Raw genomic sequence first — 14,468 nt, 5'->3', positions numbered from 1 at the left:
ACATACATACTTATGTATATTTATATATGTATGAACATTTACAAAATCTGATTTTTGTACATTTTATAAATATCTGTACAGCAGAGTGGAGAATTTGAAAGCTATGTATGTGTGTGTGTGTGTGTGTAAATATATATATATATGTATACACACACACACACACATATATATATATACATACATATATGTATAAGTTATATATTATATTCTTTTTGTTTTAAGCAAAATCGAAAACACAGTCCGACTGCTGCCCCCCCCCACCTACCTACTTCAGCCCCGACCCTTTATCCTGCCACCCACCCCCACCAAAAAAGGGGGAAGAGGAGTGGGGAGAGAAAAACATTTCACTTGAAGGATATGACAAAATAATTTTGAAGGATTGTGTGTGTGTGTATGTGCACCTGCATATATACAAATGGGTGTTTTTCTTTCCGTTGACCCCAAGATCCCAAGGAAGACTTGTCTAAAACACAGGGTTTGGGGGGGGGAGGTTTGAGAACAGTAACAGAGCAAACTCTGTGAATGGTGATGTCAATGCTGACACCACATCGTGAAGGGATACCAGGTTCCATGATAGGTTTACCACACACACACACACACACACACACACATGCATACGAATGAGCAGACATGCAACCTCCCCCTTCACACCAATCCTAGTGCCCACCCATCCACCTCAAGAAAAAAACGCCCATAGATCATTAGTAGTGGCTCCTTTTGTTTGACGAAATCATTTAAGAAACAGTAAAAAAAAAATAATAAATAAATACACATGCAGATACAATAAAGATATGTGTGTTGCCGGGCGAAGGGGGAGGGCAATGCATGAAGCTCTCATACCTTGAGTCACTCTGTTGCTTCTGCTAAATATTAATAAATAAATATATATATATATATATATATATTATTCTTATACAAGGATGCTGTTGACAGTGACTACAAAGCTTCAGCCAGTCCAACAATAGCTGAGCTGACCGAAATTTCTGTCAACAACGTTCTTGTATAAGAATAATTTGTACTCTATAATAAATTGTTTCTATTATAACTAAACATAAAAACAAATATAAATACATACAATAATATATATAAATATATATATATATATATATACACACACAAGAGTTAAGGAATGGAGTATATAAAATCCAGGTTACATATATTTCATAGAGAGCAGAACCTCAGAAGTGGTGAATATCCAAGCCCTTGGCTGTCCCACAGGCTACACTTGAGCCGAAGTTGCCATTTCAAAGTTTTTGTTTTATATTTCCTGTGCATTGCTTGAAGCTAACCTTCTTCCGATACCTCAATCCTTGGATCTTACATTTTCATAAATATAAAGGCACAGGGGTGCCTGTGCAGTAAGAAGCTTACTTCCCAACCACATGGTTCTGGGTTCAGTCCCACTGCATGGCACCTTGGGCAAGTGTCTTCAACTGTAGCCTCAGGCTGACCAAAACATTTTGAGTGGTTTTGGTAGATAGAAACTGAAAGAAGCCCATTGTATATATATATATATATGTGTGTGTGTGTGTCCCACCATCGCTTGGCAACCGATATTGGTGTGTTTACATCTCCGTAACTTAGCAATTTGGCAAAATGAGGCTGACAGAATAAGTACTAGGCTTACAAAGAATAAGTCCTGGGGTCAGTTTGTTCGAGTAAAGGCGGTGCTCCAGTATGGCTGCAGTCAAATAACTGAAACAAATAAAAGAATATATATATATATACACACATATATATATATATATACTTTTAATTTATTTGGGTAAATGCCTCTGCTGCTTGTTGCCATTATTATTCCCATCTTTCAGAGCAATTCTCGGGGATGGTCATTTATGTGGAACACCCTAAAGTGTCGGGTAAATACAGTAATAATGAAAAAGTAAGAATGCACATGAAGTAGATGTGTGAAGGTGGTGCCCCAGCGTGGCCGCAGCCTTCGGGCTAAAACATTTTGAAGTAGATGTGTGAATTAAAAGTATATATATATATATATATATATTCTTTTATTTGTTTCAGTTATTTGACTGCAGCCATACTGGAGCACCGCCTTTACTCGAACAAACTGACCCCAGGACTTATTCTTTGTAAGCCTAGTACTTATTCTGTCAGCCTCATTTTGCCAAATTGCTAAGTTACGGAGATGTAAACACACCAATATCGGTTGCCAAGCGATGGTGGGACACACACATACACACATATATATATATATATATACACAATGGGCTTCTTTCAGTTTCTATCTACCAAAACCACTCAAAATGTTTTGGTCAGCCTGAGGCTACAGTTGAAGACACTTGCCCAAGGTGCCATGCAGTGGGACTGAACCCAGAACCATATGGTTGGGAAGTAAGCTTCTTACTGCACTTTATGAAAATGTAAAATGTATTTATGAAAGCAAATGTGTTAAGCAGAAATGTATGGAGCAATGGATTATTAAAATACAAAAATTTCCATCCTAAAAACTTGACATCATTATTATTATTATTATTATTATATATGTATGTATGTATGTTTTAATGTTGAGTTATAATAGAAACAGGTGTTGGACATCTAAGGTGAGAGAAGGGGTGTAAAAGTGCCTGGTCACGTTTGACTGAGATTTTCGGTCATTTGAGAAAAAGTAGTTTTAAAAAGGATGAAAATAGAACAACGCCGAGATGAAAGAAACATGCATTTTTGTAAAAAAGTCTAATATACATGTTTGTCAACCTGTGTAGAATATGTCTGTATACATACGTTTGTGTACATGCTTATCCCTGTACGTAATATTTATACACACATACATTATATGATAATAATACACACACACATATATAACATATGTATGTAATCTTATTGACTGTGACTTCAAAGTAGCATTCTAAAACTGAAAAGTGGGGACATAACAGATCTTAAGTATTTGCATGTGTGTGTGTGTGTATATATATATATACACACACACATGCATAGAGATATATACATATATATATATGCATACATATATATATAATATATATATACATACATACGTATGTATATATATATATACATACATACGTATGTATATATATATACACACACACATGCATAGAGATATATACATATATATATATGCATACATATATATATATATATATACATACATACGTATGATATATATATATACATACATACGTATGTATATATAATATACATACATACGTATGTATATATATATATAATACATACGTATGTATATATATATATATATATATATATATATATATATATATACACACGTATGTATATATATATATGTGTCTATCGTGGTGCGATTTCAGAATAACAGGAATCTTACTGAAGAGCCTACCTGAGTAAATAAATATTATTTTTATTGATGAAAAAGGCGAAACTGCAGTCTAAGATGAACCGAGTTAGTAAAAGTTTTTATTTTCATTTCACTAAATTTATCAAGCTTCTGTGTATCTAGTACATACTTCGCCTTTAATGTACTTATATATGAATAATATATGGCCTGTGCTAGAAACACCAGCGATAATAATTAATTTTATTTTATCGCATTTTGAATTTGTTTATATATATATATATATATATATACACGTATGTATATATATATATATATATATATATATATACATACACACGTATGTATATATATGTGTATATTATCAGTGAAGAAGAAATTGGTTCCAATGTTGCAAAGGAGTGTTGAGAATCAATAAAATTATAATACAACACTTTATATTTATATATTGAGTCCTTTAGTTTGTCAATGGTCCTTGCTTTTATCTCTCTCTCTCTCTCTCTCCATAAATATATATATATATTTATATATATCTATACACACACACACACATATTTATATGTACGTGTGTGTGCATATGTATATATATATATATTATATATATACACACGCACACATGTACATACATATATATATATATATAAATACACATACATACATATGTGTATATATACACACATAAATTTCGTCATTTATACAATGGAACTTTCATACTTTCCCAACCATGTATAATGTGCATTAGAATTATCCAATGATAATTTTAATTTAACGAATGGTAAATTACATTTATCTTCACTGTTAATTACAATGTTCGCTCGCTTACATTCTATGCCAGTCACCATAAGACTTATTGTTTGCCTCTAATCATAGTTTACTTAGCTTACTGTATTGTCCTTCTTAAATATGACTAGCCAAAATAGAAAGCAGAAGTTAGGCAACACAAGTGAAACCATTTGTAGCCATTGTTTCAGTTTAACTTTGTCATGGATTTGTATCGGAAAAGAAAGTCACTGGCAACAAAGGTCATGGTTTGGGTGTCGGACACTCAAAATTCCACAGAACAGTGATGAAACGGTTACTAGCAAGAATTACTTTAACATTTAAACCATCCCTATTTGGTTTAAAACTACTCTGTCTTATGTTGAAACCAGCCAGCTCTGGCCTTTCACACCTACCCTAAAAATAAACAGTCACATCCATCAAAATCTTGAAGCTATGAGAAACGACAATGTGGGGAAAAAAATAAACATTTCATTTGAAAGAAATAATGTGGAAGCTAAAGGATGAACCGATTAGCACTGCAAATGAGCATCTGCTATAAACATTCTGTTTTATGCTGAAACTGAGCAGATCCGGCTTCTCACACCTCTCCTACAATGTCATTCTTAAAATAAACAATCACAACATCAAAATCTCAAAGCTAAAAGATAATGCAGGATTAATTAAAAAGAGTTTCAATAAATAAGGATTACATTTGATACAGGAATCTGAATGGCAAAGAGTTAAACAAACAGTTGAGCTTAACAGTGATTAACGATGGGGGTTAACGATGCTTAAAATATCAGTTTTGTTGGTTGATTTTGTAATTCCTGATGAAGAGTTCCTATCTCCTGTAATGTCTGTCTGTCTGTCTCTTTCTCTCTTTATGTGTGCGAGTATCTACTTATGTATGATGTATCTCCCTTTCTTTACCTCTTGCCATCTCTCCCACCCTTTCTGTTTCCATCGATCTGTCTCTGAGAATATTTCTCTTTTTGCATCGGAGGGGGAAGTGTTTATGTCAACCACATTCAATTACAAAGTTTTTCCCCTACACTCAGTTAATCTTTACATGTGTATTTCTGCACTTGTGTGTCTGTGTGTCTCCTGTGCCAAAAAGTACCCTTATCAAACAGATTCAATATCCAGTCAGCCATGCCAAATCACCAGCATCCAAAAAGCCTTGTAAAACACCTCTTACTGATATTTTAAGCAACCGTCACCGCATCCTGATCAATGCTAGATGAATTCTAACCAGCAGCAGTAACACCATTTTAATCAATGGTCACCAGAACTTTGTCACGGATCAAAGGAACAAAGGGTCAGTTTGTGAGCTCCAAAATCTTGTCTTAATCAGAATGTATCATTGTGCCCCATACCACTTACACACACACACATCACATATATATATATATATATATATACACACACACACATATATATACATATATACACACACACATATATATATATACACACACACACACACACATATATATATATATACACACACACACACATATATATATGTATATATATATATATATATATATATATATATATATAAATACATATACAACTATGCATTTGGCAGTGTTAAAATGTAGCTAGAAGATACACACACATTCGCATATCTGTACACACACGCACACACACTGATATGTTAAATGCATACACACACACACAGATCTGTTTCCCCAAGTTGTATGGTTCGTACAATGTGGAATGTTGCAGTGATGTATTGACAGTCATACAGTGGTTCCTAAGGGTTGGCGCTGTAGTGGCCTTCATTCTAAACACCCATGGGGGTCAGCAGAAGAGCTGTTGTTTGGTCCCAGGTCAGTCCTAATGCAGCAGATCAAAGACGTTCCAGCTGTGACCATCCAGTTTTTTCATTCAGTGATAGTGTACCTAGGACTACATTATTTAATGTGTCCTTCCTTGTTACTGTTTAGCCCTAGGTCAGTCTTGATCCAGCAAGCCTATGATCAAACAACTATAATTGACAGTGTTGTTGCTGTACTTTAGCCGCAGGTCACTCGTAAGGTCGCTGACCACCGAACGCCTCCAGTGCAGCTGCTGCACCTGGTGCTTCTGTCAAAATAAATGCATCCTTCTGCAACATCTGCCATTCAGTTGCAATTTCAGCTTTACGCTCTGCAGGGAACACCTGACTTGCAGATCTGCTGCACATGGACTGTAAATCTGTGTGCACACATGCTGCAAAATGGCTGCAAGTGAGCACAACAACAACAACAACAACAACCACTACCGCCACCATCACCACCGTTGCCACCACTACCACCACTGCACACACAGCCACACAAGCACCACCACAGCTACTATTTAGGCACTGCGCCATGTGCAACGTGATGCGCTGTGATGTTGAGCAAATGTGAACTGCCGAGTGAGTTTGAAGCTGAGAGACGGTTTACTGCATCGTAGGTCCCGATAAAAGCCCTGGAAAGAAGAGGGAAACACATTAACAACAACAACAGCAGCAAATGATAATAAGCCAAACAACAACAACAATAATAATAATAATAATAACTTTGATGGCATGCACTGCTCTCTCACTCAATAATAATTTCAAATTTTGGCACAAGGCCAGCAATTTCGGGGGTGGGGGAAGTTAATTAGATCAACCCCAGTATGCAACTGGTACTTGTTTTATCGACCCTGAAAAGACGAAAGGCAAAGTTGACCTCAGATGAATTTGAACTCACAACATAAAGATGAATGAGAAGCTATCAAGCATTTTGCCTGGTTTGCTAACGACCCTGCCAGCTCACCACTCGATTAATAATAATAATAATAATAATAATAATGATAATAATCCTCATTGATATGACTGTCCCAATCGATATAAATGTATCAGTCAAGACCTACCAAAAACTGAGCAAATATAAAGATCTTGAAATAGAAATCAGCAAAATGTGGAAGCTGAAGACTAAAACAATACCTGTTGTCATAGGTGCCCTGGGAATGATAGCAAAAGGGGCTGATCGCTACCTAACTCAGATACCAAGAAACCCCAAAATGGCAGAAATTCAAAAGATAGTGCTCGTGGGAACTGCCCATATCCTACGCTAAATACTTTCTTTGTAATCTCAAGTTTTAAAACAAACATAATTTTCTTATGGTTTTTTAGGCATTCACTAAGTACAACACTAAATATATGGCACCCTAGGCATAACACCAACATGAACTTCCAACTTGTTGTCTCTTGAGACCTCTGGGTGAGACTTGGAGCCAGCTTGTGCAAATGTAAAGCAAAAGTCAAACATAGAATAATAATAATAATAATAATAATAATAATATGTTTTGTCTTGGTATAAAAGATGGGCTACAGCAAATATTCTGCTCAATACCACAGATTTGCTTGTCAGTTGTTTGACTTTAACCAGTTGAGCATGTCCCTTAGTGGCTGACGATATGTGCATCTCTGATCATGAGCAGAAGTAGTGGGGGAGCATCGTAGCCATGTGTTGAGAGGAATTTTTGGGGGTTTGAATAATTCACCTCTGGAGGCATGGGTGTTTCGTTCAACATCCTTGGACAACCCTTATTCAGGGACCTTTCGGGTGGGATGGGTTACTTGACCTGAAGAAAATTCTAACTGGGCCCCACCTGCATGGTCATGTGCTGTTTATTTTGGTGTGAGATCACCATGTCGCGCACATATGGTTGTGATGCGTGTGCCTGGTGTACCCTTATCAGATGGGTGGTCATGATGGGTATACTGGGCTTCGTATATTTTACCCCAGTGTCACTTTGATGGCATGCACTGCTCTTTCACTCAATAATAATAATAATAATAAAAATAATGATAATAAGAGCAGTCAGAGAGCACAAAGCTCTGCCAAGGGAACACCAACGTCCTCTCAATGATTAGCCAGGGATGCTTTTCAAAATGAGAACATCTGAAATAAACTCGATTGCTCTCATAAACGAGAATACTGAAAATGAACTTGACCGCTCTCAAAAGTTAAGTAAAAAAAAAATGGAAAAATAATCCAGAATCCTTGTCCGGTACCAGATTGATTCCAAAATCTAATCAGTTCGTGCCAGTCACGGGGCCAGACATCCCTGAAAGTTTCATCCAAATTCATCCAACAGTTGTTGAGATATTTTGTCCACGGACAAACAAACATGACTGAAACAAGGTGGAGGCAATATTGGTTTCAAATTTTTGCCACAAGGCCAGCAATTTCGGGGTGGTAATGGCGGAGAGAGTCAATTATATCAACCCCAGTATGCAACTGGTACTTATTTTATCAACCCTGAAATGATGAATGGCAAAGTTGACCTCAGCTGAATTTGAACTTGGAACATAGTGCTAATCATTTAGCCCGACATGCTAACGAATCTGCCAGTTCACCACCGTAATAATAATAACAATAATAATAATTGAGGAGGAGAAGATGACCAAAAGGTTTCAGCAGATGGCATTGAACCTGACACATTCCTGAAAAAGTCAAATTGTTTTTTTCCCTTCTCACTGGAATCTAAGGGGTCACATATTTTGTTACTTTTGTACCCAAGGCCCAAATTACAGTAACAACATCAACAACAACAATAATAATACTAATAATAATGATAATCTTTTCTACTGGAAGCACAAGGCCTCAAATTTGAAGAAAGGGATTACATTGATTACATCAACCCTAGTGTATAACTGGTACTTATTTAATTGACTCTGAAAGGCAAAGTCAACCTTGGTGGAATTTAAATCCAAAACGTAGCAGCAGACGAAATACTCTTTCCTACTCTTGGCACGAAGCCCAAAATTTTGGGGGGGGGCATTAAATTAGATCGACCCCAGTATACAACTGGTACCTAATTTATCAACCTCTAAAGGATGAAAGGCAAAGTCAACCTCGGCAGAATTTGAACTCAGAATGTAAAGACAGACAAAATACTTATTTCTTTACTACCCACAAGGGGCTAAACACAGAGAGGACAAACAAGGACAGACAAACGGATTAAGTCGATTATATCGACCCCAGTGCATAACTAGTACTTATTTAATTGACCCTGAAAGGATGAAAGGCAAAGTCGACCTCGGCGGAATTTGAACTCACAATGTAGCGGCAGACGAAATACCACGAAGCATTTCACCCGGCATGCTAACGTTTCTGCCAGCTCACCACCATTATTATAATGATAATAATAATAATAATAATAATAATTTCAAATTTTTGCCACAAGAGCATCCTGGGGCAGGTGGAGGATGAGTCAATTACCTTGACCCCAATATTCAACTGGTACTTATTTTATTGACTCTGAAAGGATGAAAGGCAAAGTCGACCTCGGCGGAATTTGAACTCAGAAAGCAGGCAAAATACTACAAAGCATTTCATCCAGCATGCTAACGATTCTACCAGCTCACTGCCTTAACAACAACAACAACAATAATAATACCCCTGATGCCTTGATGAAGTACCAGGCACTGGCTCTCATGGCTTCTGAGCTTAACTGATTTCTGCCAGCCCGTTGCCTTTAGTTGGGGGTTAGTCAATTATATCTGTCCAAGTGTTCAACTGGTATGTATTTTATCAACCCCAAAAGGATGGAAGACAAAGCCTACATTGGCAGGATTTGAACTCAGAACTTAAAAGATGGTCACCAACTTACCCTATCATTCCAATAAGTATTAAAGTAACATCAACCACCTGCAACAATAACGTCGTAGACCTGTAATAAGAACAACAGCGGTAATTATGAAATTAATTTGTTATTAGTGAACAATAATAATGATTTCAAATTTTGGCACGAGGCCAGCAATTTCAGGAGAGGGGTTAGTGTGACCCCAGTGCAAAACAGGTACTGATTTCATCAACACAGATAGGAAGAAAGACTAAGTGAACCATAGAGGGATTTGAACTCAGGACATAAAGACAGCAAAATGCAGCTAAGCTTTTTGCTTGGTGTGTTTACAACTGTGCCGGTTTACCACCACCACCATAATAATAATAATAATAATAATAATAATAATAATAATAATAATAATAATAATATAATAAATAATAATAATGATAATAATAATGATAATAATAATAATTAATGATAATAATATAATAATAATAATAATAATAATAATAATAATAATAATAATAATAATAATAATAATAATAATGATAATAATAATGATAATAATAATAATTAATGATAATAATAATAATAATAATAATAATAATAATAATAATTGTAAAGACGAGGAGTGCGATTTGATTGCATGATATTTTATTGGTTGAAAATATTTCAACAGTAAGTCTGTGTTTGTCAAGTTCAAAATAAGAAGTGCCAAAACAGACGTGGGGCCCAGGCTGCACTCCAGCTGGCCAGCTCCTTTCAAACCATTCAACATATGCCAGCATGGAAAACAGACTTTAAATGATGATGATGATGGTTACATCGACCCCCCACGTTCCACTGGTACTTATTTCACCAACCCCAAAAGGATGAAAGGCAAAGTCAACCTCGACACAGTTTGAACTCAGGAACATAAAAACAGATGAAATGCCAGAAAACATTTTATCCTGGGGTGTTAACAAATCCACCAACTCACAGCCTTCTTCATAATAATAATAATAATAATAATAATAATAATAATAATAATAATTATAAGCTTCTGATCTTAACTGATTGGAAGTGTTATCATGTCCATTGTTTTGTCTGGGCATAAAAGAGGGGCTACAGCAAATATTCTGCTCAATACCACAGATTTGCTTGTCAGTTGTTTGACCGTAACCAGTTGAGCATGTCCCTTAGTGGCTGACGATATGTGCATCTCTGATCACGAGCAGAAGTAGTGGGGGAGCATCGTAGCCATGTGTTGAGAGGAATTTTTGGGGGTTTGAATAATTCACCTCTGGAGGCATGGGTGTTTCGTTCAACATCCTTCAACGATCCTTATTCAGGGATCTTTTGAGCGGGATGGGTTACTCGACCTGAAGAAAATTCTAACTGGGCCCCACCTGCAAGGTGATGCGCTGTTTATCTTGATATGAGATCACCATGTCGCGCACATATGGTTGTGATGCATGTGCCTAGTGTACCCTTATCAGACGGGTAGTCATGATGGGTATATTGGGCTTTGTATATTTTACCCCAGTGTCACTTTGATGGCATGCACTGCTCTCTCACTCAATAATGATAATAATAATAATAATAATGCTTTCAAATTTTGGCAGAAGACCAACCAGTTGGAGGGGGAGGGCTGATTCAAGTACATTGACCCCAGTGTTCAGCTGATATTGATTTTATTGACCCTCAAAAAGATGAAAGGCAAAGTTGACCTCAGTGGAATTTGAACTCAGAACGTAGAGACGGACAAAATGCTATAAAGCACTTTTCCCAGCAAGCTAACAATTCAATCAGCCAGCTCAGCACCTTGATGATGATGATGATGATACATACACACACACATATATATATATACACACACATACATACACATATATATATACACACACACACATATATATACATACACACACATATATATATATACACACACATACATACACATATATATATACATACACACACATATATATATACATACACACACATATATATATACATACACACACATACATACATACACATATATATATATATATTTATTTTATAGAAGGAGCTTCTACAGGACTAGAACTGTTTCATTCAAATGAAATCATCAGGAAGCTGCCTGATGATTTCATCTGAATGAAACAGTTCTAGTCCTGTAGAAGCTCCTTCTATAAAATAAATTAATTTACTCTGCTATGTATTGAGTACCTTATTTACTGTGGTTAACCCCGACTCAACCCAGGACCTACATATATATATATATATATATATAAATATATATATATATATACACATACATATTTATATACACATATATACATTGACCAGTGAAATGTGGGATGGTCTATTATTGATGGCTTCAGCCTCTCAGCCCTCATTAGAACACAACGCAACATACCATACATCTCTCATCATACCACAACAAACCACAGCACATACACACACACACACACACAGCCCTATACCACACTGCTTTCACCCTGACCCTTCAAAACCCTCACCTCCAGCCACCCTCACCTCCAGCCATCCTCACCTCCAGCCACCCTCACCTCCAGCCACCCTCACCTCCAGCCACCCTCACCTCCAGCCATCCTCACCTCCAGCCACCCTCACCTCCAGCCATCCTCACACGCCTCCATTGGCCTCAACAGTCGTCCAAAGATGGAAAGACTCAACAGAGAAAGACTTACTCTTTGAAAATGATAAAATGAAAGAGGCCGGGAAGAATGAAGGCCAGCAGTGTGCAGCAGGTGGCGCCGATGAGGGCCATTAGATTGGCAAAGTCAGGAATGGTAATCACTACAAGACCCGTGAGCAGCACCAGCAACATTCGGAGGATATTCTGTAAAAAACAAGACAACAGTAATAACAACAGTCATAATAATAATAATAATGAAAATAATAATAATAATACTTTCACTCTGACCCATCAAATTCTCCTCCAGCCAACCTCACACGCCTCCATTGGCTTCAACAGTCGTCCAAAGAACAATCGAATCTTACAATCGAATTGTGCTCTTCATGTTGACTGTTTACCTTTGTGAAGAGTTACGACAATCCTTTTTTAAAATATAATAATAATAATATGGCAGTTCTCAGGTTACAGCCATAAAGAAAGGATCAGAGTATACAAAGGAGCCATGAAGAAATTCGATAATATATTATGTAATGATAGGAATGGGATTTGCCCATTCTATAGGAACAAGTCATGGAACACTATAGAAAGGACAAAAAAGAAAATAGGGAAGGCCAACTCTTGGTATGATAGCCATAAATACCAGAATGTCATGTTCGTTGACACCACCCCTGGAGGTGAACTGGCGTACCGCTTTAGAAGGACCCAAGACAAATTTAAGCTAAGAACTAAGGTTGTTGAAAAGCCAGGCAACCCTATCAAATCTATAATTGGTAGAACCTATCCTTTTAGTAGAACCCCCTGTACGGATAAGTACTGTACTGTATGTAGATTTAGCCCACAAATAAACTGTAAAGCCAGAAATGTAGTCTATAGTATAAGATGTATAGAGGGACGATGCAGTAACAAGACAACGACATATGTAGGGGAAACGGCAAGAAGCATAGGAGAGCGGGTAAATGTACATTGGAGAGAACTTACAGAAGGAAAGAGCTCATCGATTCTATACCAACACGCCCTGCAGGGACACGGGGGATCAATCAACAACATAGAAATTAAAATCTTATCCACACATAGAACAGATGCAACAATCAGACAAATTACAAAAGCTAGCCTGAATAGAAAACTAGAATGGAACACTAGCACACACCACAACATATGACAGAAGAGGATCCCCATAAACTGGTTACAATATAAACAAAACTGAAAGCATAATAAAATAAAATACACTGACAAATAAACAAATGGAAGTAAATAACTAAATAGGTTTTTTTTAATTAAAAATTTTTTTTAAAATTTAAATTTAAATTTTTTTAAAAATTATTATTACTAGTATTGTTGTTATACATACATACATACATACATACAAGCATACATAATAATAATAATAATAAGTGTATGTAAACACATGAACAAAATAAAAACCAATTACATGAACATATATAAACAGAAGATACAAATATTACAGGCATCCCCCCCCACACTAAATAAACATAGACGCACATAGAGATATAAGCATGCGCAAATGAAGACACACAATAGAAATATAAAATGGCTGATGGTTAGTAAGGAGAGACACAAATAAGAAAGAAGAAAACAAAGGACCACTGCTGAGGTCACAGGAGTGTGACGAAAGAACTCTGGCCGAAATAAGATTAAGATTAATGTAAAAAATAAATTACACTGAAGCAAAGTAACACCAAATATATAGTGCGTGTGTTTTTATTGGCTAAACTGGCAAAATGACCATTCCGAAATATAACAATATCTGTTTCAACACACGACTTCACATAAAAAATCTTGCACAACAAATACATAAATGTACTAATAATAATAATTACATACATACAGTTCTATATTTAAGAGATGAGGAATTATTTACATTTGACAGATATTTGTCCTCATTTTGTTTGTTAACAACAAACAAGATGAAGACAAATATCCATCAAATGTAAATAACATACATATATGCTATATATGTGTGTGTGTATATATATATATATATATATATATCCCTCTCTCTCTTTTGGAGAGGCACTGAGCAGCTATACGCACACATACACACACGGCAGTAACTTCCACCTACCGAATTCAATCACAAAGCTCCGGTCGGCTCGGGGCTATAGTGGAAGACACCTACCCAGAGTGCCATGCAGTGGGACTGAACCCGAAACCATGCAGCTAGGAAGCAAGCTCCCTAACCACACAGCC

At 36.3% G+C, this 14,468-nt stretch overlaps 1 protein-coding gene across 3 annotated transcripts in view; it reads right to left on the bottom strand.

Moving 5' to 3' along the window:
* Positions 1–5,618: 5,618 nt before the first annotated feature.
* Positions 5,619–14,468, bottom strand: part of LOC115226205 (amino acid transporter AVT3C-like) — a 157,833-nt gene continuing 148,983 nt past the window's right edge. For all 3 annotated transcript variants that reach the window (XM_029797221.2, XM_029797222.2, XM_029797223.2), the window contains 3 exons: positions 12,313–12,464; positions 9,683–9,742; positions 5,619–6,505 (listed from right to left, as the gene is read on the bottom strand). In XM_029797221.2, the coding sequence (XP_029653081.1) occupies positions 6,388–6,505; positions 9,683–9,742; positions 12,313–12,464 (330 nt within the window). In that variant the 3' untranslated portion in view covers positions 5,619–6,387. The remainder of the gene's footprint in view (positions 6,506–9,682; positions 9,743–12,312; positions 12,465–14,468) is intronic.

The sequence above is a fragment of the Octopus sinensis genome, linkage group LG29 (assembly GCF_006345805.1).
Source record: "Octopus sinensis linkage group LG29, ASM634580v1, whole genome shotgun sequence".
NCBI lineage: Eukaryota > Metazoa > Mollusca > Cephalopoda > Octopoda > Octopodidae > Octopus > Octopus sinensis.
The sequence above is the reverse complement of the archived record's forward strand: the minus strand, read 5'-3'. Positions and strand labels throughout refer to the sequence as shown.